Raw genomic sequence first — 26,693 nt, forward strand, 5'->3', positions numbered from 1 at the left:
AAACTCTCAGAAATTGACACTGAGCTGAATCTGGTCAAATTCAGCCCAGAGTTAAGGGATGCTTAACAAATGGCGAAATCCAAGCAGTGGGCAGTAAATTCTTCCAGAGGACCTCATTGGGTTTGGAACTTTAAAATTTTTTTTTAAATTGCTGGACTTTCATGTAGTTTTAATCATCCTCAGGTTGTGTCCTCTGAGGCAGGTGACACATTATCATTGAATGAGAAGACTCTTCAAGGCAATAGGCTGAGGTCCAGGTTCAGCCAGCGCAGAGTTTGCCGGAACGGTGTCTGCGGGACCGGATTCCAGCCGGAATCCTTTCGCAAGGTGCCGACGGACACTTCCGGTGGGGGCACGTGTGTGCTGGGTTTGACTGTCAATTCAGATTTCTGTTGTATTTCTGCGTCTGTTACGGTTTTGTTTCTCAGAGAATGGGCAGGCTGCGGAAAAGGCACAATTGGAAAGCAAGACTTCAGGTTCAGAGCGTGGAAACCTCCTCACAACAATCCTTCAATGGCCTTAAAGTTGAGATTGAACTGGAAGGTGTGCATGAAAATAAATGTTTTACTCAACTCTATCCTTCACCTGAAAGTCTTCAATAGGATACACTGTGGCCCATGGGGTGACAGCATGCTGCCACAGAAAAACAACACTTGAATTGGCGTGAACTTGTTTAATTTGTTCCCTAACGCGTTAGACGCGTCTAGATGAGTATTTATAGTTAAACTCTGAACCCTGTAGCAAACTGTTGCATTTCAATATTTACATCAGTAATATCGACTGACTCCAGCACCTTTTCTTTGACGAGCCTCATGCAGCTCAGTCTCGCTCCGCTTAAAGTACCAGTCTCATCTGAGGTAGAAACTTACGGTGCATCCGGAGTCTGGCTTGTTTCTGTGCTTTGCCGAGATAGTGATCCCGATCTCACCTTTTTGATTTTTGTCTGTATTCATGCAAGTCGCAGCACTGGAAATGTACATCTAAGTATTTTTTTTAACACAATGAGGGTATCTGCCTTTACCAACCTTGGAGAAAGTGAGGACTACCAACCTTTCCAACAGTGAGTTTCGGGGGTAGGAAGTGAAATCTCGAATTCATCTCTAATTTTTCTGGCAATTACTTATGTTCTCCAGCTGTTGGCCTCTGAAATGAAAGATAGGACCTTCCTATCCACTTTATCATAAAACCACACTATAAAGGAGTCGAGTTCGGCCATTTAGCCCATCGACTGTGGCTGACATGTTTCTGAACCCCTTTCTCCTGCCTCCTCTCTGTAACCCTAGATCCCCTTATGAACAACAACCTATCCATCACTATCTTAAAGACACTCAAAGATTTGGCCTTCACGGTCCACTCCATAATATTTTGTATCTTAATTAAATCATCCCTCAGTATTCTTTAAATATGAGGATATAATTGGGAGCAATTACCACACCATTGTGTGTGTATGTTCTGAATGTCATGAACAAGAAAGAAGAAAAATGAGGATGCCAAAATATTCTTTGTAGCTGTTGACTAGAGCTTTAGTAGCGAATGATTATTTCATTAATGCTAGAAAGATCAGCTGGAAAATCACATGAGATTCTTTTCAAATAATACGTTTCCATACTTTTTGATATCTTAATTACCAAAGATATGTGCTGTAATAGTTTTATTTTGCATTTTGGTTGTTCTCTGCATCTCTTCCTGTTGTGCTGTTGAACATACAAAATCATTTATGCTACTGCAGATGGAGTTACACTCAAAGGTGTTGATGAAAGTAACGCTCTAGTTTTACCTGCAAAGAGAGCAAAAAGAAAACCGGTGACTGAAGATGTTAGAAAATCAAAGCAACCTTTGAGTAAGAAACAGAGGAAACAACTAGAGAAAATTCTAGAACAGAAGGAGAAGAAAACACAGGTGAACTATAAAATGCATATTTTAAAAACTAATATGTATAGACAAAGTCTGTTTAAACAAGATGCTTCAACACTGATGGAGTGCTTATCTTTATAATTTTGCATGATAGTCTTTCTGTACTTAATGCAAAAACAGCATTAAACAAATCTCTTACTCATAGTAACAGAGCTGGTCAAGGCATACATAGTTGCAAAAAAAGCAAGAAGGTTTTATCTTTTTGGCTTAACAAAATGTACATATTTTGAGTGGGTATTTAATTTTCTTTTCCTATTTTCCATCACAGAGAAAAGAGATTCTGAATAAGTTGGCAGAATGCCAGGTCTCAGAATCTGAGATGAAGCTTTTCTATACCACCTCAAAAATGGGCATCGGAAAGCGCATGTACCAACCTAAGCTGTATGTTATTTTCTTACTTTTCATTAAGACAATTATTTGTTTAGTCAGGACGGTTAGAATGTGCACTTAATGCTTCATATTTATTTTACTGTCATATTTAGACGAAAAGTAAAATACCAATGTATCTCTTTCAGCCTTATAGTTTAAATTATACTCATAAAAGATGAAAAAGAGCAATGGGTATATCTACAGGAATGTCTTACATTATATCCTCAAACATGACAAATATCTTTCCAAAAAAAATCGCTTTTACATAGAATCTTTTCCATGTTGTTTTAGATGTTAACTGCAATATACTAATATCAAGACCAAAACTTAGTGATTTCATAGCTCACTATTTTACATATCTCATTCTCACACAATTCTCAATCCCATTGCTTTTGGTACACAATCTGGCACTATTGAAGATCAGCTGAATGTTGTAATGGTAATTGAAGCATTTTTATTTTAAAGACTAAAGTGGAAAGAAAAGAAATCCAAGCATGATCACCTGATGTGGGAGATGGGTGTGGGCTTCAGTTTTATTGAAGGAAAAATATTTCTAAATTTCTTTTTTTTTGGACCTGTTTTGCCCACCAAAAAAAAAGCAGCATGTAATAGATACTCTATAATCTGTCCCATGCTAAATAACTTGGTGCCAATTTACCAGTTTTACACTTTTACTTGTGGGAAGTGTATTAATTTCTATACTGTGTTCTCATTTTGGTTTGATAGAATGGTTTACTACTACTTTTATGTTTTAGATCTGGAAAGGAGGCTAACAGTCAGTGCAGAATCAGTAGTGTTAGCGGGGCCAATAAGAAAAGGCACAGAAGAAGCTCTGAGATTGTGGAGAGAGTGCCGGAATCTGAGACAAGCCCATCTTCAGACAGTTCAGATGAGGAAGAACAAGTGAATGATGCAGAGAAGATGAAAAATGACAGCACGCAGTCAAGTGAAGAGAGGGATGTCAACGCTGATGAACAAATTCAAAACTCCTTGAGCAGTACAGAGACGACAGCTGAGAAGCCACCAGCATCAGTATTGATTAATAAGAAAACCAGTCTAAATGTGACGCAGCAGCCTTTCTCAGAACCTGCTATTTTCATTCCACTGGACAGAACCCCAAAGATTCAGGTAGTCAATTGTGGTAAATTGCAAGATATGTTTTTACATTTCAAATTTAAATTCAATCATTATTTAACTAAGGAATTAATATTGACTGCAATCCATATTCTTAAAAGGCAATTCTTTTGGTATTGTAATTTCTTGATGACCAATACCATACTGTAGGTGTTGAAAGTCATGTTGTGATGCTACCTTGTGTATTTACATATTGTGTCTTGGCTGTTTCATACATTCCATTGTGACTAAACTATTATTGGAGCAGGAGTAATTCAAATTTTTTATAGGGCAGTTTTTTTTTTCTTTTTAGTTTTCCTGTTTATTACGACAAGCAGATAATATTTGTCTATTGTACAAATGATAATTTGAAAGGCATAAAGATCAGATTTTTAAAAATGCTACCCGTCTTTGTACTAGTGTTATGCATTTAAACAATAATTTCTAAACTTGACAGTGCTGTGAGTATAAAATAGAACTGTTTGACAAAGGGGAATGTAAGCTGAAAATGTGTTGCTGGAAAAGCGCAGCAGGTCAGGCAGCATCCAAGGAGCAGGAGATTCGGCGTTTCGGGCATAAGCCCTTCTTCAGGAAAGGGCTTATCCAGCAACACATTTTCAGCTCTGATCTCCAGCATCTGCAGACCTCACTTTCTCCTCAAAGGGAAATATAACTTCAGTATTAACTTGTGTCACATGTAATTGGTTCAGAATCATGGAAGTGTTATGGTGTGGCGTGTCCCACTGACTCTCCAAATGAGATCCATGAATTAGTAGCACTTTCCTGCATTTTTTCCATATCCTTGCACATTATTTCTATTTAATGCCTCAGTTGAACCTGTCTCCACCACACCTCTATGCAGTGTATTCCAGTTCCAAGACATGTATCTCACACATCACTTTATTATTTTTGCAAGTCACTTTAAATTTATGCCCTCGCTCGTTTTATGAGTGGGTATAGTTTCTCACTATCTACTCTGTTCAGGCCTCTTGTGATTTTGCAAGCTACTGTCAGATCTCTAGGCCTTCTCCTCCCCAAAGATAAGAGTTCCAGCCTCTCCAATCCATACTCGATTGAATAAAGTCACAGGTTTGGAGGTTATAGCAGCCAGTGAAATTCAGCTTGATATAAGCTGCCTGAATTGGGTCTTCAACGGGAAGGGTCCAATAAGAAAAGTCAATCATTAAAAGTATTTTAGTAGACTCGTACTAATTATGATAACCTACTTGTATTTTTATTAACAATTTATAAATGTGTCAATTAACGATGTTTAAAGGAGGCATTTTCTCTTCTTCCAGGAAGCTCGTCTGCAGTTACCAATTCTAGCAGAAGAACAAGTTGTCATGGAGGCCATTAAACATAACCCTGTGGTAGTTGTTTGTGGTGAGACAGGGAGTGGTAAAACTACGCAGGTGCCCCAGTTTCTCTACGAAGCTGGATATGCAAGGTATAGTGCACTTAAGCTTCTAAAAAGTGTAATGTCACTGAATTGCAGATAGCCACCGAATTGTGACCGCAGAATGAGGCCATTTATCCCATCCTGCCTGCACCAGCCCTCTGAATGAGCATAACTTAGTGCCATCTCCCTCTTTCTTTCCATAACCCTGTACATTCTTGCTTTTCAGATAATAGTCTGATTCCCTTTTGAATGCTTCAGTTGAATCTGCCTCCACCATACCCTCTCAGGCAGTGCATTCCAGAACTTGACCTGTCCCTGCATCAAAACATATTTCCTCATGTTGATTTGCTTCTTCTATCAATTACTTTAAATCAGTGCCCTGTCATTCTTGATCCTGTCATGATTTTAGCATGTTCTCCCTATCTGTTCTGTCAAGACTGCTTATAGTTTTGAATATCTCTATTAAATCTTCTCATGGCCTTCTTTTCTCCAAGGAAAATAGTCTTAACATCTCCAGAGCTCTGTCTTCATAATTGAAGTCATAGAGATGTACAGCACAAAAACAGACCCTTCAGTCTAACTCATCTATGCCAACCAGATATCCTAAACTAATTATGTCCCATTTGCTAGCACTTGGCCCATATCCCTCTAAACCCTTCCTATTCATATACCCATCTACATGTCTTTTAAATTATGTAATGGTACCGTCCTCCACCAGTTCCTATGACAGCTCATTCCATATACGCACCACCCTTTGTGTGAAGAATTGCCTCTTAGGTCCCTTTTAAATTTTTCCCCCTCTCACCCTAAATCTATGCCCTCTAGTTTTGGACTCCCCCCACCCCAGGGAAAAGACTTAGTGTATTTGCCCTATCCATGCCCCTCATAATTTTATAAACCTCCATGAAATCTGACTACAATTCTCAGTTGTTGTATTAGTATTTGAATTTATGTTTCTACATCATTAGTCCATTTATTTCGATTTACCAGTCTAATAACATAACGATTATAGCGCTGAGTCCCACTATTTGACAGCATTCAACATAGAGTCGAGAGTGTGGTGCTGGAAAAGCACAGCAGGTCAGGCAGCATCCGAGGAGCAGGAGAATCATTGTTTTAGGCATAAGCCTGATGAAGGGCTTACGCCCAAACAGTCGATTCTCCTGCTCTTTGGATGCTCCCTGACCTGCTGTGTTTTTCCAGCACCACACGCTTGACTCTGATCTCCACATCTGCAATCCTCAGTTTCTACTAGCATTCAACATGGAGTTTACTGCAAATGCTGATAAAATTCTATTCCCCATTCTTGGATCAGCTGTATGAGTATTCTTCCAAACAAAAGAAGATATAAAATATTGTAAGTGAAGAAATTCTTCCTAGCATAATTTACCATCATATGACAGCGACAAGACAGACCGCATATTTTGTTCAGTGGGTACCAATAAAACAATTTTCTTCCCTGTGTCCATTTCTGGTTTTATTATAATCTAGCATCCGAGGAACAGGAGAATCGACGTTTCAGGCATAAGCCCTTCTTCAGGCTTATGCCCAAAACGTCGATTCTCCTGTTCCTCGGATGCTGCCTGACCTGCTGCACTTTTCCAGCAACACATTTTCAGCTCTGATCTCCAGCATCTGCAGTCCTCACTTTCTCCTCCTTTATTATAATCTAGGCCATTTAAGATGTTTTGGCTTCTTTCATATAACGTCTGTTTTTATTATTTTCCATGATGATTATTTTAAAATTCTGAGGTTTGTTGTTGAGTTTTAAGCAACCTATCCCCACCCCCTCCTTTAGAAAATGTGATCCTATTTCACATTACAAATTTTGAACGGTCGCTGGTTCACGGTTCTCATTAATTATTGCTTAGAAAAACATCTGATCTGAGAAAGTGTCCACTGCAGATGTTAAGCCATAAACATTTTTCTGGTCATTGTCTACAGTGGTAATGGAATCATTGGGATCACCGAGCCCAGGCGGGTAGCAGCTATAAGTATGTCCCAGCGGGTTGCAACAGAAATGAATCTTTCACACAGGTAACAATGTTTCTTAATGTGAGCTTAAAAAAAAGCTAGGGATTGGGGAAGGAAGGAGGTCAACAGTAATGTTCAAGATTTTACCTTATTGGACCATATGTGCATATGAAGGAGTTTCTGGCATAAATAAAAGTTAAATTTATCTTTGCATTAATATGGAGATATTTCAAGTTGCTAATGCAAACAGATCTTGCTGTACTGATGTGGGGTTCATCTGTCATTGAAGTGACATTACCAAAAGAATTGCAAGCCTTCAGGTCCACAGATTTCAACTAAACAAGTCAGTATATGGAAGTAAATATATATAATAGTATTGCTTATCAAATGGTACCTTTTAATAATTTTTAAGACTTCTAAGCTAAATTATATTCCCGAGCAATCATATGCTTATCTGTTAGATACACACCATAATTGCCAATTGCTAAGTTATGTGCTGGTGTAGTGTCAGTATAATTAGCCTAATTTTTGTTTCCATTTTCTCCTTATTGGTTATATCTTTATCTGGTGTGCAATACTTAGTTTTTACTGTGAAGGTCATATAACGACAGCTGGTGTTGTTGAAGACTGTAGCTATGCTGGATATTTAACTTACTGCATTTGTAGGGTGGTTTCCTATCAAATACGATATGAAGGAAATACAACTGAAGACACAAAAATAAAGTTTATGACAGATGGAGTGCTTCTAAAAGAAGTACAGAGGGTGAGTTGAATTTCCTTGTTGAATACTTGTTGAGTAGGAAAAGCAATTAATTGATGAGGATGGATTACAGGGTGAGAACTATTTTGCATAATTTTTTGTAATTACTACAAAAGCTTTAATATAACTGAACCCTGAATACATCAAAATGTCGGAGTATGTATTCCTAATTGTTTATACTCAACTATCTTGACTATGCAAACCGCCTGATTCACTTAAGGGTCTAACTGCAGGCTGTCTGTTGTTGATGCATCGGTTGAATGGTATGAAGCTGCTTATCTTCATATTGTTGTGATATGAAGGAAATGGTGGATCTCTCACACCATCTGTTTGCAGATTTTCAATATTTGACCAAAGTTAGCAGAGTATAGTTGTACTCCGTAGTGCCAAATTAAGAGCCCTTGAGAACTGTAATTAAAAGGCGAGCTTGAGATACAGGGCTGAACTCTATTAATGTGATACTTCAGCAATGTGATGTGCCACATTCCTACGGTTGTGCTGCAAACTATGGGCATACAAATATGTAAACATCAAAGGGAACATGCAGAAGTAGAGGAGTAAGCTACACATGAAAATTGCCAAGACTTTGGTGATATGTTGTTGGCCAGATGATTTTCAGTCTCACTATATTATGTTTTTGATAATAAAATGGTAAAGATGTACATAACATAAAGTCTCTGTCATTTGTATATACAGTACCCAAAACTAGGCTTTTGTTATTTATCAGTTTTGTTGACCTTCCTGTAATCATGTTGACCACAATTAACCAGAAATTGATTTGTGAAAACATGTTACTTATTCTTCCAGGATTTTTTACTCTCCAAATACAAAGTGATTATTATAGATGAAGCTCATGAGCGGAGTGTCTATACAGATATACTGATTGGCCTGCTATCTCGTATTGTCCCTTTGCGAGAGAAGGTAAATAGGGTTTCTGTCGTATATGAGTCTTTTATTTAGATTTGTCTAAGTGCAAAACTTCTGAAATGCAGAGCTGAATTTTTAATGTAAAATGCTTCATGTCTCACCTTTAGTAATATATGCAGCCTTAAATAAGAGAGAGAAGAATCTACTGATGCTGAAAAATAGTAGATAATAGATGTAATACTTGGATACACAATTACAGGAAAGTACTCTGCATATCCTGATATTATTTCTGTTAAACATTTATTTCCAGCAATCGTGTTGTGCCTTTGTGGGCTTCACAATTGGTTGAAATATTCAAAGGGCGGGATTTGGCGAAATTTTATTAAATATAATTGACAGGTACATTCCCTGTAATTCTGATTTTGATATTGACCTTACCAACACACTATTAGAGGCATATTGATATTGCTAAGTGGATACTTTATGCTCGTTATCTTTTAACCCACACTTATAGAGTATACCCACAAAGTATTTTGCTTGTTCCAACAGAAAGGGCAACCGATGAAACTGATTATAACGTCTGCCACTCTACGTGTGGAGGATTTCATAGCAAACAAGAGACTGTTTCCAACTCCACCTCCTGTTGTTCAGGTAATTTTATCAAGTGTAGCAGAAATATTCACAGGATTTATCAATTGAAGTCTGTTGTAGTTAGCTGGACAGCTGATCTGCGATCCATAGGAACGTGAGCAGTGCAGTTTCAATTCCTATAAGGGCTGAGGTCTCCAAGAAGGTTCCGCTTCTCAATCTTGCCTAAGGCATGATGACTCTCAGGTTAATCCACCACCATCTCTCCTAGTGAGAGATCAGCTCTCTATGGTCATTTGGGACTATAGTGACTCTATTTGTAAGAAAACATTGAAATGTCTACTGTCAAATTTTTCTGGTGCACTTGAGTTTACTGTCATCAATTTAAAGTGAGTGAAACCCAGTTGTTCCTTTGATAATTTTTTAAGGTGGATGCCAGACAATTTCCTGTCATTGTTCACTTTAATAAGCGAACTCCACTTGATGACTACACAGGAGAGACTTTTAGGAAAGTCAGCAAGATCCATCGAATGTTACCTCCAGGTAAGCAAATTACTCTACTTATCTTTCCTTTCACAAGTTGCTGCTTTCCATTATAATTTAATTCCTTTTTGTTTGAATTCTTTTTTATTTAAGGATAGCTAGAATTTTCCAGCTTTTGGGCAATTCTTGTCAATATGATGAATGAGAGCATAAGTTTGTCATTTAGAACACTTTTAGGTTTTTCCCCAAATATTAGATTAGAATGTCGGGCAAGACTTGAATATTTCCAGTTAGGATAAAGTTTTTAATTACTTTTTTTTCTCAAATTGCATATTGTTACTGAAGCATTTAGACTCCTTCTGGAGTTTAATTTTGATTTGTAATTATTTGTCTCCAAATAGGAGGTATTTTAGTGTTTCTGACTGGACAGGCAGAAGTACATTCTATGTGCAGAAGATTGCGAAGAGCTTTTCCTTACAGACCCAACAGCAATATACAAGGTAAATGTTTTACACCACAGTACTCAAACATCTGTTTTTAAACACCATTGCATTTTTCTTTGTCAAATGTGTACACCTGAAGTATTGGTTTGAGGTTGACTGATTATGTGTTGAAGACCATTCTGAAATGAGTCTTGTTCATACCTATGTATTTGCAATGTGTCAACTTTTATTAGGTATTGGGCAATATGCTCTGGGTTGCATAAAAATAAATTTTGCATTGCTATGAATGGTGTTAACAGGTAAAACATATCAGCCTTTATTATGTAATACTGTCATATAATCTTCACTTCTCAACCTTTATTTTTTGATCTTTCCATGGCGTTTTCTTTCCGGATTTCTGTAATTTTCTCCAGCCCTGCAACGTTCTGAGATTCATATAATTCGGACCTGTTGAGCAACTTTCATTGTTACACATTGGTGACCATACTTTCAGTTACTTAGCTCACAAATTCCGAATTCTCTTTCCTTGTCCTTTACCATGCTCCTTAAAACCAATCTCTTCGATGCAGTATTTGGCGATCTGCCTTATGTGTAATTTTGCTGTGTGATTTTTCAGTGAAGGCTCTTAAGATGTTTTATTATATTGAAGGTGGTGTGTGAATTTGCATTGTTGTCTAATGTTGATGCCTGTTGAAACATATAAGAGCTTATGTTTGCTAACCAGAAAAGAGGTTGCTGAAAACTTTTTGTTTCTGTCGATTTCCAGAGATGTGCTGTGGATGAGAATGATTTCTTGCTACTCATGACTAAATCCTAAAGGTGTTTATCAAGGATGTGTTCACAATTTTGCTACAAATAAATTTAGGAAATATTCCACAGAGTGTTAAATTGATGGTTAAAAATATTTGTCAAAAATGTTCATGGTATATCATTTTGGGCCATTAATATTGAGTTGTGGTGCTGTCTTGAAATAGGAGGCATCTGTTGACTGTTTCAGTAGGCTCTCCCAAGTTCTAGCCAGTAGGGTTTGACTGACAGCAGTGCTTCCCAAAAGTATTCCCATTGTGATCCAAATTTCAGGACTTAAAAATTAGTGCGGCCCTAGGGAGAATCATTGGGGATGGGAAATTTGTCCACGATTATTTTGAAGATTTTGCTGTGACCTCCACTAAGAACCACATACGTGAATGTAATGGTGACACCAATTGATACCAAGACTGTCCGGTTACAGTCTCTGCCTAGTCACCTGCCTTGGAGCTTGCAGTCCCAAATAGGTGTCACAACCCACAGCCTGTGAACCCCATCAGATCTAAATTTGCCAAGATCCCAAACATGGTTTCCTAAGAAGGGGCTCTCTTTGTCAGACCTCTTGAGAGTAGCACTGAGTATTTAAGCATATTTAGATGTTAAGTGCTTATTGTTGGTTGGGCTCAATTCTAAAATTATGATGTGTAAATTTAAATAAAAATTAATGATCACATTGCTGGAATTTGGGCAATTAAGGCAGTTATTAACAAAGCATGAGTGTTCCTCAGTCTAATAATGTTAGAAGGTTTGTATGAGAATGACTACATCTAAACAATGGAGGCCCAGCACATTTCACGTTTTTGTTTATTTTCATTCAAACTCTAGAAGTTGATGCTGCCTCACATGATTCATTTGAAGCAACCAGGAAGTTTAAAAAGGCCAAACCTAAACGTGTAAGTGTTATGGTATTCTGTACTTTAATTTGAGTATTATGATTCATTTAAGACTTAGAGCCAGTATATCCTTTTCCATAATATTCTAGTACAAAGACAACAGAGCATGAATCATTGAACCCATGTCTATCTTGTTGAACTAACTTAAAAGCAAGCATGAAGATGCTGTGGAATTTCCCTCATCCATTTCATCCATCTAATACCTTAATACCTGGTGGATTCAACAGTACCTGAAATTGAGAAACAATTTATAACCAGTTTATAGTTACCTGATTGCTGTAACTGCCTTCTAAAGAAACAGTGTCTGAACTGTCTCCAGCAGCACTTATTTTAATTGCTTCAACAAGGACCTGCTTGTGGAGAAACCTGCAGGAGAGTGATCCTTGAAAAGCAGCACGAGTACCTAATTTATCTTGTTACACTTTAAGCATTGCTTTTTTAAAAAATCTCTCATTATGTACACAATGAGTAAGTAGTATAGATAAAAACTGTGCAGTGTCTGGACTTCCTGGACTTGACACCACAAGCTTTTTTAAAAATGTTAATTGTGAGAGGTGGGTGTCATTGGCAGAGTCAGGTAAAAGTGAGCCACTTTCTTGAACTGATGCAGTCCACATGATAAAGGTACTCCCAAAGTGCTGTTCATTAAGGGACGCAGGACTTGGACACAGTAGTGAAGTCAGGATAATGTGTAACCTGGAGGGGAATTTTCAAGTGTTGGTATTCAGACATGCCTGCTAACCTGGTCTTTCTAGGGAGTAAAGATTTTTTTTTAAACCGAGAAGATAAATCCAGTTTCTGTTGCGCTGCCTCCAAACGTTGGTTTGGTTATTGTTTTAAGTTAATGGAAGTTCTTTTAAGTTTTAGAAGAAGTTTTATCCCTATAATTGGCTCTCAAAAGCCATGTCCTCCAGTTAATCTGACAAGATTGAGGTGATTAGCAGTTATGTGTTCTTTATCACTGTGGCTATAACACTGTGTCAACTTTTGGTTTTATTTCTTTTACACAGAATTTGCCAAAAATTAACCTTGATAATTACTCTGCAATGCCAGCGGATGAGGGAGATGAAGATCGAGAAGCTGGGATTGATGATGAAGATGAAATTGCCTCTGATCTAGATCTGGATTTGGGCGACGGTGATGATTGTGACGAAGGTACATGATATTACAATTGTCACTTCTGTCAGGTCCCTAAAAATCATGTAGTGGAGAATATCAATGTTTTGTAGGCTGAAAATTTAGACTAATCCAAATTTGAATCAAATGGCCAAGTTTATATTCATATTAAAATAGTCTTTTATCGAATGCACTGGCAGATTGCTTGGCTATGTTTTTTGAAATGATATTAGGGATTTGCACACAACTTTCCCTGGTATGTGGTTTTTATAAAATCAACCTTTGTATATATTTTCTCTATACACAGTTGAGAAATCAGATCCTTCTATTCCACTGTATGTTCTTCCACTCTTTTCGTTGTTGGCGGCAGAGAAACAAGTGAAGGTGAGCATTTGCTTCCCTGACTAAAGTTTAAATGCTGAAATGTGAAGTATTGGAAAAAGCAGATAGCTGCAAAGTGTGAGCATATATGTTGACAGCATATTTAAATGGGAACGATAATATTAATCCCTTATGATATTAAACATGTATGTTCTGAGAAATTTAGTATCTATATTGGAACTTCAATTAACATGCAGAATGTTGATTGCTTTCCCTGATTTTATACACTCCTCGTTGAATTACAAAATTATGTAGTATTTCGACTTCAGTGTTTTTAGTTCGGTTCTCTTTTGTGGAAAAAGTAAATGTATGTTTGTAAATGCACACATTGATGAGATGTAATTTAACAACTTGGGGCACAGTAAATGTTGCCCTAGCCAGCGATGCCCATGTCCCATGAACAATCTTTTTTTTTAAAAATCAGTATTTTGGCCTGGTTCATCATTTACTGAGATCAAACTGATCTGATTGTGGCCATTGCTCTACTTTCCTTGACTTCCTGGTAGATTGAAAACTGTTCGGTTCAATTGAATACGTTCAGTGAATCAGCCTACACTCCTGTCTTTGGAGCATTGGATTATGCTGCATTCCTTCACTGACTAACATTGAGCGCTGTGTTATGTTGTACAGATTCTGACAGGAATGGTTGGTTCATTTGTAACTTGATTTTGTGTGGTTTTGCTGCACTTTGTGAAAACTGACAGCAAATGCACTAACTGTTGATGACTATTTTTGTTTCTTTTTTTTCCCAGTCAATAGTATATTGTGGAGGTTGCCGTAGGTTTCAGCAATAATTTTTGAAATAAACAATACTGAAGATTTCAGACTAGCAGAGTGATTTTCTAAGGCGGGTACTTTCTCAAAGAATTGAAACACAAACTCGGGAATCCCTCGTCTTTTCTGTAAAAGTGTCAGTTAACTGAAGAAAATCATAATTTAAAACGTTTGAAATTAATATGGCAACCGGAATTAAGTGGTACAAAGTCAACAAACAAAGAATTTGCAAAACAATGTACCCCTGGGTGGAGAAAAGTTTTAACAACAAAGAGAATATCTGTCCCAAGAACCTGTTATGAGCTTCCTGATGTTTACTAACCATAAGTTAAATTAATATATTTGTGCAAAATACATTTTTATTTACTCCAAATTAGAAGGAAATTAAAATCAGTATCATGAAATTCTAAATTCTGTTACTTAGGTATTTCGTCCACCTCCAAGTGGCACACGGTTGTGTGTGGTAGCAACCAATGTAGCGGAAACGTCTCTTACTATTCCAAACATTAAATACGTGGTGGACTGTGGAAAAGTGAAGAAACGTTTTTATGATAAAGTGACTGGAGTCTCATCATTCAAAATCACCTGGATCGCTCAGGCTTCAGCAAATCAACGAGCAGGTCGTGCTGGTCGTACAGAACCAGGTCACTGTTACAGGTCAGTTGCTGGAATTTAATATTAAATAGTAACCATTTTTAAAATTAGACCAACTCAACAGGCCAAAATTCTGTTGTTTTGTGAAACAGTTGATTTTGAGTCCAGATCTGGAATCCTGCACTCAGTGAATTCTTAATGTTTCTTGACTGATAGCGTGAGTTGAGAGAGAACGCCTCCCACCTGCATTATCAGGAAGAAAAGTTGTTAAGCTGATCTCACCTGTAGCATCTATATAGTTCCTAGTGGGACTGCATTGGTCTTAGGAGCTGGCCGTTGGAGAATGCTGTGGAAATTTGGCCAAGCCTACAAAAGGGAGAAAATCATATTTCTTTTAATTGTAGAAAAAAAGGTTAATTAGATTTGATTCAATCAATGTTTTCTTTACAATACAGATGTTAAACAATTGATTTAACAATCATAGTCGGTGTAGGATATTGTACGTTTTACACAGGATGTTTCGTGATAATGCTATGGTACATCCCTCACAAGATGTGCATGTTGTCTCAAGTGTACAGCAGAATAGTTCAATCTTAGTCCGGACCTTGTAAAAGTCTTTTAAATCCCAACTGAGGATGGTCATTTATTTCTTCCAAAGCAATGAGCTTTGTCCATAATAAATGATTTAAAGAGTAATTCATGCATTCGATTCTCTCTAACGGAACCACATCACAGGGTGTGTGACCCCGAGTGTGCAAAAAAAAGCCCTAGTTTTCTTACAAGCGTGGCTTTTGCTGGAAATTTAGGAGCAAGGTATCACCCCAAGAGACTTACTTACATGTTTGTGTGTTGATGAGCGAGTTATATACTGTGAATGTAATACTGTAAAAGCTGTAATGTCAATTCTTCAACTATGTTATATCTTATTTCTAACATATTTTTAGACACGAAGTAATGCTACTACTTTTCCTTTTATTCCTGTTTGCATCCAAGATTTGTACCTAGGTACTTGTACCTAAGGTGGCACCTTTAGAGACAGCCAGTGTAAAAACTTTTCATTATGTTCCAGTATTTCTCTACTGGAGTACATGTGACAATAAAGGATATTATGTATTCTATTCTATTCTAATTTTTACATCTGCCTTTTAAAAACAAATTCATGTGCTAAGAATGTAAAATTATTGAATATTGTATTTGCTATTGAATTTCATGTCAATCCTGTAATATTTGGACATGTGAAGTATGGTAATTAAATGCCATAAATGTTTGAGTGCAGGCTTTACTCTTCAGCTGTTTTTGCTGACTTTGAAAAATTCTCTGAAGCTGAGATCACAAGGCGGCCTGTAGATGATCTTGTTCTGCAGATGAAAGACTTGAACATTGAAAAGGTATGAATACAGGAAGTTAATTTTGTGTTAGAAGCATTTTCTGTGTTTGACTGCAATATGATCTTGTTATTGAGTTTTAGTTCAGACTTAAGCCCTTCCTGGTTAAAACCAAATAGTTCAGGAAGTAAAGATTTATCAAAACTGTTATGTTCATTGATTCTTTTCGGATAGGTGATCAATTTCCCATTCCCAACATCTCCATCAAGAGAGTCGTTGATAGCTGCTGAGAGATTACTTATTTCTCTTGGAGCTTTGGAGGAGCCACCGAAACATGGACGGTAAGGACAGGATTAGTCTGCTTCCATTCACATTGTCACTGAGAGGTGCTGACTAAAAGAATCACTTTGTAGATTGCCTTAAGCCTTGTCCAATTTCACCAGGAACTTGTGCTAAAATATTGTCTGTCTTTCAGGTTTAAGGAATTGGAACAGGCAAAATTGACCTGTCCTATCACCCCGCTGGGTAGAGCTATGGCTTCATTTCCAGTGGCACCTCGATATGCGAAAATGCTTGCTTTAAGCAAGCAGCATGACTGTATGCCATATGCCATCATCATAGTTTCAGCCATGACTGTAAGAGAGCTATTTGAGCAGATTGATAGGTAACGTTTTCATTCACATTTGAGTAGAAACATACTTACATGTCCAGTGGTTATCTGTATGTCGCAGGACATTGTTCTGAGATGCATTGTCCCTGCAGTCACAGTTCTAGATTTGCAATTGCTCCTTAAAGTGACTGCAATATATTTCAAAGTGCACTGCCTAATTCTTTGAACAAACATAAATGAAACAAAAAAATTATTGTTGGTTATTGAAGTAAATGGTAAATAGAAAATATATAATTAGACTTAAAATATGTGAAGAATATTACTTAGATAAGGTTCCAGCATTTATTGCTTTTCATAGAACCACAGTTCAATTTTAACTTAAAAAGAATCCCTGTAATTTTAAGGTGGAGTATGAAAGCTTTCTTCCTCTTCTCACTTGCTATCTGAAAAAGAAAATCAGATAACATATTGTGTAATGTTTCTGCTTTTTATGTAGTGTGGCAAATCATTTTTTAAAAACAATTTTGTCGAACATTTTTGACTTGTTTGCAGACCAGCCGTAAATGATGAGGAGACAGAAAAACTGAAAAGGAAAAAGGCCAGAATCTCTCAGATGCAATGGATCTGGGCAGGCCAGGGCCCATCTCTCAAACTTGGAGACATTATGGTCATGCTTGGTAATAAAAATTATTTAAATAGCAGGCAACTATATCGCTGACTTGCAGTATGGTAGATTCTCAAACAGTTTGACAATTTCAATTCTGTCCGATGTGATATTGATGCTCAACCTTCCTTTTTTTATTTGAGAAGGCAGTCAATAGAAAATTACCAAAGAACAGAGCCAACTACCAAAGGAATCTTGGAAAAGATATCTGCAGACAATAGTGTGCTTGTTCTAGTTCAGAGAAGTGCACAGGCTCACGTCCTGGGATTCTATCCCAAAACCCCTTGCATTTTCACTCTTCTATCTTCTTTAAGACCTGCAATAAAACTTTATTTTGTCATCTGCCCTTATGCTGCTTGTTTGTTTTGTTTTACATTAAATATATTACATTAATAGTAAGCCAGCTAAAACTTTCTGTCCAAGTTCATGTATGTAAATCAGCAATTACAACTTTTATTTCTTATAATCTCACTGTAGTGAGACCTTCCAGTATGCTTCATATGAGCAATATAAAGTTAAATATAGCACTAATCTCCGTAGTGATATTCGGTCACATGACTAAAAAGCTGGTCAGCGAGGTAGGTTTTAAAAAACGCCTTAAGGGAGGAATATAAAATTGAAAGGCAGAGAATAGGAATTCCAGAGCTTAGGGCCTGGATGAGTAAAAGCACAGGAAACAGAAAATGAGACAGTGGTATGTTGGGTAAGAAGTCACAATACCAAGGTAATGAAGAGCTAATCCAGCCACTTTCAGAAAGGAGACGTCTGTGGTGAAATTGGGATAATGTTATTTGGATTAATGTTTAGCACAACTGTTTTCAAGTCAGGCTTAGGATGAGAGGAATTAAAACTGTGCAAAATGGATTCAGTTCACAAAAAATTAAGAATAGTTCTAAACACAAGAAACGATTAGTGATTGAGTTTAAAAGTTTAAAGATAAATATTGTACATAAAATAGCAACGTGATGGTACTAGCATTACAACACAATCTTAAAAATGATGAAAGCTTGATCATCTGTTACTGTCTGAGTAATTACCCTGATTTCTACATAATGTTGTCTATTCCAGGTGCTGTTGGTGCTAGTGAGTATGTAGGATGTACCCCTGAATTCTGTAGAGCAAATGGACTTCGACATAAAGCAATGGTTGAAATCAGACGTTTGCGAAGCCAGCTGACTAACGTTGGTACGAATCAATGAGGATAAATGGACCAATCTATATTATGGAGTATTAAAGAATGTTTCAAAATATAATACAGAATAGAATTGGGAATAGTCTTGCAATGTAGCTTGGTCATTTGTTTGGCAGTAATAGCATAGCAGTAAAGTATTAAAGTTTGAACTTTACTTTTACGTAAATACAAAACCTTTGCTATATCACTGAATGTATAATAGAATTGATGTTGTTTCTTTGCTGAAGGAACAAAAAGCCATTGCATGATTTAACAAAGGCTTACATTATATAAAATGTATGATCTAATAACAGCAGAATTGTTTATTACTGCTAAGTGATACATTTTATCAAAGGTTTTCATCTTACACTTATCAGGATTTTTGCAAGAATATACATTCAAGACAACATTTCTACTACAGGAGTGGAGTGTGTAGATTGGTTAGCAAGTGGGCTTTGATTGGTAGAGGCATTGCCATGGACAGTGCAACAATTAACGCAGATTGACAGTTAGCTTCTAAGCATTGTTTAAATTTTAAAACAGGTAGATTGATAGGTCAAGGCATTGTCCCAAGGAATGAATCAGTAAATGGTTGGCATCCAATTTGATTCAGTTGAAATGGGTAGAGTGCATACCTGTGTTCTGTCTGTCCATACGAAAGAGGGGCCTGTGTGTTCAGAAACTTAGTACCCAACATTAGACTGAGTATTATCTGAAAATTTTGCAAGCATGGTCTTTGTTGGGTACAGTCAGTACCTTGTTTGTTGCAGACAATCAGAAGGTATTGTTGTTTAATGAAGTCCACCAGTTTTAGATACCTGGCACCACACCGGCACTGAAATTCATATACCAGATCACCCATTTGTGTGATAGACCGAACATCTTTTTGGCTTGGCTTGATTTATTTACTACCAAATGACTATTTGCAAATATAATTGCTATTGGAAAATCTCTGAGCAATTTTGTTAGTTGTTTCCTGAATAGTTGTTCCCTTTTTCTGCTCTTCTACAGTGAATACTATCTTCCCTGGACCTGGCTTGTTTATTGATCCCAAGATGAAACCACCAACAGAAACTCAGGTCATGTACTTAAGACAGATTGTAATGTCTGGTCTTGGGGATCATATTGCCAGAAAAATCCAATCAGAAGAGATGCTGGATGAAAAATGGAGAAATGCATATAAGGTGAAGTGAATGGAAATTGGATACTTAGATGTGATATTTGAGTAGGAAGGCTTTCCAATCTATACTCTTGAATGCAAATGAATGATTGGGCATCAAGGATTAACAGCAGACCAGTACACTCCAAGTTTTTTGAGTGTCACATCTTTGAGTTACGTGGCGATGTCATTGAATTAAATTTTTTTTTAAAAACTCTTTAAACTGAATCATTTGGAAGGTTTTGCTTGATTGTCCTGTGAAGTTAGTTTTTGGATTAGGTTGCAAAATTGCTTCAGCAAACATTTTCATGTTTTTTATTTAGTTGTCGTAAAGGAAAATATTATTTTCAAAATTATCATGCTTCTAAAAGAGGCTGCATTTCTTCCCTCCCCTCTTCCTTCCCACAATAACAATAAGACCCCTGCCCCATCCTCACTTTCTACTCTGTAACATCTGCGTCCAAATGATCATAAGATGTTATTTCTGCCATCTCCACTAATGGGATGCCACCACCTCCACTTTCAACATCTCCTAACACTCCCATGGCGCGCTCTCTCGCTCTCGCTCTCTCGCTCGCTCTCTCTCTCGCTCGCTCGCTCTCTCTCTCTCTCTCTCTCTCTCTCTCTCTCTCTCTCTCTCCCTCTCTCCCCTTCCCCTCCTCAGTTTCATCTCTACCTATCTGCTCACTCCTGTTTCTCCCACCACCTGTCTGCAGCTTATGTATCAACATTTTCCTATTTGCTATCCGTTCTGAAGAAGGTTCACTGGACTCGAAGCGTTAACTTTGCTTTCTTTCCACAGATGCGCCACACCTGCTGTGTTTCTCCAACAATTTCTGTTTCTGTTTCAGATTTCCAGCATCTGCAATTCTTTGTTTTACCATTGACTGTTGTGTTTCACAGACCCCACTCATAGATGAGCCAGTGTTTATCCATCCAAATTCGGTACTATTCAAACATCTTCCTGAGTTTGTGGTTTACCAAGAAATAGTGGAGACTTCCAAGATGTATATGAAAGGTAGGAAGGAACCAACTTTTTCCAAATTATAACTACTGTATTTTTCATAATTGACAGCACAAAGCTTTTTTTAAATTCATAAATGTAAGGCACTGCCAGTAATGTTCAGCTGTATAGTTATAGCCCATCACTGCAGAATTTGCCACTTTGCAAATAGGAAATTAAATTATAAATGAGCTACATCTTTAATAACATAGAAGCTACTCATTTTTAACTGCTGATAGCTCTGTAAAACTTGCGTGACTTTTGTAATAACGTCCTTAAACAAATATATATTTCACTTGATTGAAGATAGCATCATTTACCTGCATCATTTATTACCATGTGAGGCAGGCTGATTCAACTCTTAACTATAAAGATTCCCAACCAACTGTAACAAATACTGACTTAAAATACATAGATTCCCTAACAGAGCCAGACTTTCATCTTGCCAGGCTAAGTGCTGTTTTATAAATTTGCTAGTGTTACATTAATGTCAGCCTCCCTTGCAATCATGCCCCTCCTAATTACTATGTCTTATGTCTGTGTTGCATTTGTAATCAGTAATGAAACTATTAGACAATATTTGCAATGAACAGCGTACCATGTTACCTGAGAAAATTACTTCTGGTGACATAGTAAGGCTGAATGGTTCCAGGAATTTTTTGAATGAGGATATGTTTGACTGGCTGAATTAAATTGTCAAGTGTTTTGCATTTTAAGCCTTTCAGACTCATGACAGCAACTTTGTTATGAGCATTATATTCAATATAAGCCATACCTTTCTACTGTCACTTAAGGCAAATTAAAAATTGTGAAATCAAATCTTATTACCAGGACTGACTGTGATTGAAGCCGAGTGGATCCCTCTCCTCCTTCCCCAGTACAGTCACTTCGGAAAACCTCTGGATACACCACCTCCACGTTACTGCCCTGAGACTGGACGGGTTAAATGTCACCAAAAAAGCACCTTCTGTAAGTTTGCATTATGTAATTTAGATTAGTTTTTTAACATTGTTAGCTATTTTTTCTGTATATTAGTGGGTGGATTTTGTCCCTGTGGGTAAGCAGTGACACATAAAAACTGCAGATTGTGTGTTTGGGGGGTGGGGAGGTTTAACTTTATGCGAGTGCAGCACAAATAATCTGACTTTTTTTGTTTGTGTAGATTTGGTAAGTACTTTATATTGATCACTCTTTGTTTCCCTCTGATGATAGTCAGAGTTGGCTGGCAGCTTCCTGCTGTAGAAGTGGATTATCCAGAAGGGTTGGACCGATACAAATATTTTGCTAAATTTTTGTTGGAAGGAGCGGTGAGTATTTCTGCTTCTGTAGAACAAGATACTTGCTGTTTGGTTTAATACCCTGCCTAAAGATTTTCATTTTGTTGTTACAACCTTTTCACTAAAATTATCAGTGGGATGAATTTAACAGTGGGCAAAATACATAAATTGCAGCTTCTTTGAGGATGGTGTTTTACTTTTGCTTTTTTTATTTTTCCCCTCCTGGTTCTCTTTAGAGATGTTGACTACTTACTGAGATACATTTGCATCGATGACAATTGGCACCTGCTCCTTTGAGTAATTATCCTTCATATGTGGGCCTAGATAGTGAGTTGTAGTTGCGTTATTCAGTTGTGTGAAGCATCACACTTATCTGTGTCTTTAATAAACACTCACACTCGATTTGTTTTATCCCCACTATCACCAAAGGGTGATGTAGCTAAGAGCAGTAGAGTCAACACAAGAAGGCTAGGACCACCTTGTTTGTATTGCTGAGGTACTTAAAATTTGAGGACTGCATGCTTAAATTGCAGCAGTACAGAACAACATATTGGTTCTTAAATAATTCATTCATTTTGTTGCAATGGTGCTGCTTTCAGCCAGTGAAGTTTAAAAGATTATTTCCAAAGTATTCAATAAAGGTGCTAATGTGAAAGAAGTTGTATCCCTATCAAAACTCAGAAATTCTAATAATGAATTGTTACAAAAAGCATCATCATGGACATTTTTACTGTATTTGAATCAAATAGATCTTGATTTCACAGTTCCAGTACATATGTGGTTATGTGCCAGTGTCAGTCTAAAGCAGTATGAAGGGTGCAAATATGCAGTGCTATTAAATGGAAAGGGAACTTCATACCCCTCCATCAGTTCTAGTTTCATTTATGTTACTCTTCTAAAATGCTGTTCGTAGATTGGGACTTCCCCATGTAAGAAACATTCTGGGTGAGCTTTCCTTTGGTCATACCTAAACTTAGAGTGGTACTAGGGCAAGAACTTCAGAAAAGGTACCCAACTGATTTATATGTGGTCAGAGAGATTTACTTGGGGTTTGGAGGGGCATGGGATTGAGAGGGAGAAAAATAAAGTATTGTCATGTGACTCTTAGGGCTCTTGAAGTTTGTTTTAGTTTTGGTTGCAAGATGAATGGACAGTTACTAATTTCTTGATCTGTAGATTGAGATGCAAGTGAACTTAGTTAAAAGTTAACTTTCCTTTGGCGATAATTGTTCATTTATTTTTCTATCCTCCACCGAAGGTCATTAAAACACTTGGTCCGTATGCCAGTTGTCTACTTTCCAGTCCGTCAACAATGTTGAAAACATGGGCCAAGTAAGTTTCCGCACTTGACCAGATTTGAAATTGGTGTCAAGGATAATGGCATAAGTCCTCAATCAAGTCAAGGGACGGGGCCTTCAGTCAGGGGCTTCAAGCACAATAAGTCAAGGGCAGTCTAGGATATCAGTTCAGACACTGACACAGTCAGTTGGCCACTTGGACCGATCAGGGTCCTGTCCTCAGGGTAGTGAGGGGCTGAATATCTGACAGCCCACCACCTGTCTTGGCTCGGGGGGATGTGGGGGGGTTGCTAAGGTCTCCCAAAAGAGCAGCTGTGCATCGACCATCCAGGGTTCACGAGGTTGGAGTGGGTAAGAGTGAATTAGGGAAGATATTGCGTGTGACAGTGAGAGGGGCCGAGCATGAGCCTTGGTATGTGCAGTAGTAGGGCAAGCGATTGGAGCAAACTGTGTGAAGGCAGTCCCCAGTCCAAGCAGCTAAGGTCATTGACTTTCTTCCTTTCCTACTGAGACTGCAGTGACCGGGGGTGGGGGGGCGTGGCAACCTCAGAGAATGCTGGAAGGGTCTGATGCATTGGACTTCTCTGCTGGTCTTGTGGAAGAGGACCAAGTATCTGTCCACAGAGCACAGTGCCAATTGTCCCTTCTCTACCATGTTGGGGTAAATTTGAAGGATCTGTGGGCAACTCCAGTCAGTATGAACAAGTTGGACCGAAGCGTCTGTTATCGTACTATACAACTCTATGACAGTGCTTGTTTGTGTACACAACAGTCTTTTGAAGCTGGTGAGACAGGCAGTAGGATGTCGGGATTTTCCTGGAGTGACAAGTTCTTCGGGCTGCAGTGAGTGACAGAATTGATCTAGTGTCGGACATTAGCGTGAGACAGGTAGTTCATGAGGCAAGTTTAGAACGACATTGTGAGAAAACTCCCTTGATTTCTCAGAGAGAAACCCTTTTTAAACCTCAGGAAAATTAATATCTTAGCAGATCTGTTAAGACCATTTCGACATTTGCTAACTATTGCCTTTCAGCCCTGGTTTTAGCATGTCACTCCTTGCTCAATCATTATTTGTTTCTGGTCTTTAAGTAACAACAGTTAAAGTAGATTAAAAGCATATTTCTTAGCCCGTATAAATGTTGTGTGACAACACTATTTAGATCTTAATTGTTTGCAGTTATTTGTTGATCAGTAATCGCAAATCTGCTGTTTTACAGGCTTCAGCCTAGGACAGATGCGTTGTTGGCAGCTCTAGTTTCTGAAAATGTAGACAATCATGATGCATTACTTGCTGCCTGGAAGAAAAATAGCAAATGTGAGTATGTTGTTGTATTGGTGTCTTATGCTGAGAAACCAGCTTTTACAACTCAAAAGCTTCTTTGTGAAAGTAGAAATGCTGCAGTAAAATTACATGATGCCAATTATGCCTTTCATTTTCAGCTTTTGTCATGAGCTAAAGCTTTTTAATTTATTTGACTATACAAGACTTAGTTTTCTTTTCTTTCATATTTGTGCACTTTTTAAGAATCCTCAGTGTAGTTTGAAAATCTTGAAGCAGTTGTTTCCTGAAAATTCCAGATTCCATCATTTTATTTTTGCAAACTACTTTTAAAATATATATAGAGGGGAGAAATTGGATACCTTACTGGATGAGCACATTTGTTCTTTCACTCACGTAGCTATTACACTTTCAGCAAATAACCAAGAAATAATTTGCATTTAATAATACTTCTCACAGTTTCAGGGCATTACAAAGTACTTAACAGCCGAAACAAGGATGAAGTCTGTCAGCTGTTGTAACATAGGAGCTAATCTGAAACTGTTAAATTATTAATAAGATTAAAAGAGAAGGAAAAGAAAGATGATATGAAAACTGATAGATGCTTAAAGTGAATGAGGATTCGGGCAATGTTGGTTTCCTATGTACGTACACCAGTTTAACGTGGAGTAATTAGAAGGGGTTGGAATTTTCAACTTTTTCTGTCATTACTGATTCAAAATATGATATACCTAACAAATATCACTTAATTGTACGTATATAATCCACTCTCAATTAGCTGATTTTGTTTGTCAAATTGAAGAAATAGATTCGGTTTCTTTATGTCCTTTAGGGAAGAAAATTACTAACCTCACCTGGTCTGGCCTACAGGTGACTCCAGACCCACAGCAATGCGGTTGACTCTTACTGCCCATCCCTAGTTGCCTAGAGGGCAGTTAAGTGTTGTACCCATAATCCTGTAAATGATTTTTTTTATTGGAAAAAATGCATTACTTGTACTGTAGAGGCTGAAACTTAAAAAGGTGAGGAAAGAGATTTTAAGTCTTGGGCTGTGGTTTCAGTCCAGACAAGAGAGATGCTAGCAAAGTCTGTGTTTTAAAACTACTGTAGCAAATTGAAGTTAGCAGATCTAATCCAGTTCCTAGTTAGACTTGAGCACCATTTGATCTGTTGCTAACATTTAATAGTAGCCATGATGTGGAAATGCTAGTTTTGGGTTGGGCTGAACAAAGTCAGAAGTCACACAACACCAGGTTATAGTCCAACAGATTTATTTGAAATCACAAGCTTTCCCAGCATTGCTCCTTTGTCAGATGAAGTGAAGGTAATGACTTCATCTGACAAAGGGGAGCACTCCAAAAGTCAAATATTTTAATACAAATGATCAATCTCCTTAAGAGATAGTACTGTTATGTGGAAAATCAAAATGATGCATTACATTAAGGGGCAAATTGAGGAGCTACCTTTAAATTCATAATTGTAAGATGCCGTAGTTTAAAAATAATGTATCCATTTTGCTAAGACTCTTGGATTTTTTTTATTTCCATTTTTGATGGTTAATCTTCTACTGTTGCTTTCATTTTCTTTGAAACAGACCTGTTATCAGCATATTGTCAATGGCTTCCTGAGGCAATGCATGCTGATGTTTCAAAGCACTGGCCTCCAACGCAAGTATAATGTGCAAATGAATGGAAATTGGCTTTCACCAGCAACTGTGACCTCTGCAATACTAACCATCAGTGGAACCAATATTTGTATTTGATCAAGCAAATACAATGAGAGATTTTGTAGAAAGTATGAAGTAGAGCTCAAAAAAGGTATTGAGTGAACCTGTACTCTGCTCAAGCTAAAGACCGAGAAGGTGTATAAAGACAGGCAAGTGCTGGAACTGCTCAGGTCTGGCAATATCTGTGGAGAGAGAAATGGAATTAACATTTCATCATAATAGTATAATATGGTACACTTGTTTGAGAAGAAAACCCATTTGGATTTTGGTTGTTTAACATTGGGAAAAATCACTTTTACAGCTGAACCCTTGTATCCAAACAACTTGCAATGGCGACATCAAAGACCTTCATTCAATTTCTTGAATTCTCTTCATTGAACCATTTTTCTGTGCTGTAAAATTCTGCGAAATTTGAGAAATGAATGCTTCTTGTAACATTTTTTAAATTGAACTTGGACTGTAAATTTACTGTAGCAGTAAACTCATTTGTGTACAGTGCAAAAACCTTGTAAAGTGAGACCTGTGGTCTTGAGAGAAATTGGGGTTGGGTAATTCTCAAATGCACTAAGGGGAGAAAAATACATGAAACTATTCAAAAGTATATAAATCAAGATGTTTGTATAGCCTAATTCATTCTTTTATGTGATTGGAGTTGTAAAAATTAATTAAACTTGAGTAGCTTTCAAGTGAAAGATGTAATTCTAAA

The 26,693-nt window shown here is 37.4% G+C and overlaps 1 protein-coding gene across 1 annotated transcript; it reads left to right on the plus strand.

Moving 5' to 3' along the window:
• Positions 1 to 356: 356 nt before the first annotated feature.
• dhx37 (DEAH (Asp-Glu-Ala-His) box polypeptide 37) lies at positions 357 to 26,693 on the plus strand. Its single transcript, XM_060844009.1, has 27 exons — positions 357 to 543; positions 1,730 to 1,899; positions 2,183 to 2,295; positions 3,039 to 3,411; positions 4,695 to 4,843; positions 6,740 to 6,832; positions 7,436 to 7,532; positions 8,337 to 8,450; positions 8,946 to 9,047; positions 9,413 to 9,527; positions 9,869 to 9,967; positions 11,543 to 11,610; positions 12,621 to 12,765; positions 13,034 to 13,110; positions 14,306 to 14,538; positions 15,752 to 15,863; positions 16,035 to 16,141; positions 16,276 to 16,464; positions 16,963 to 17,087; positions 18,143 to 18,259; positions 19,257 to 19,429; positions 20,308 to 20,422; positions 21,239 to 21,376; positions 21,620 to 21,714; positions 22,943 to 23,016; positions 24,200 to 24,297; positions 25,856 to 26,693. Exons 1-27 carry the CDS (start codon positions 432 to 434, stop codon positions 25,936 to 25,938), a joined length of 3,486 nt encoding a protein of 1,161 aa, XP_060699992.1. The 5' UTR covers positions 357 to 431; the 3' UTR covers positions 25,939 to 26,693.

Source organism: Hemiscyllium ocellatum, chromosome 24 (genome assembly GCF_020745735.1).
Source record: "Hemiscyllium ocellatum isolate sHemOce1 chromosome 24, sHemOce1.pat.X.cur, whole genome shotgun sequence".
NCBI lineage: Eukaryota > Metazoa > Chordata > Chondrichthyes > Orectolobiformes > Hemiscylliidae > Hemiscyllium > Hemiscyllium ocellatum.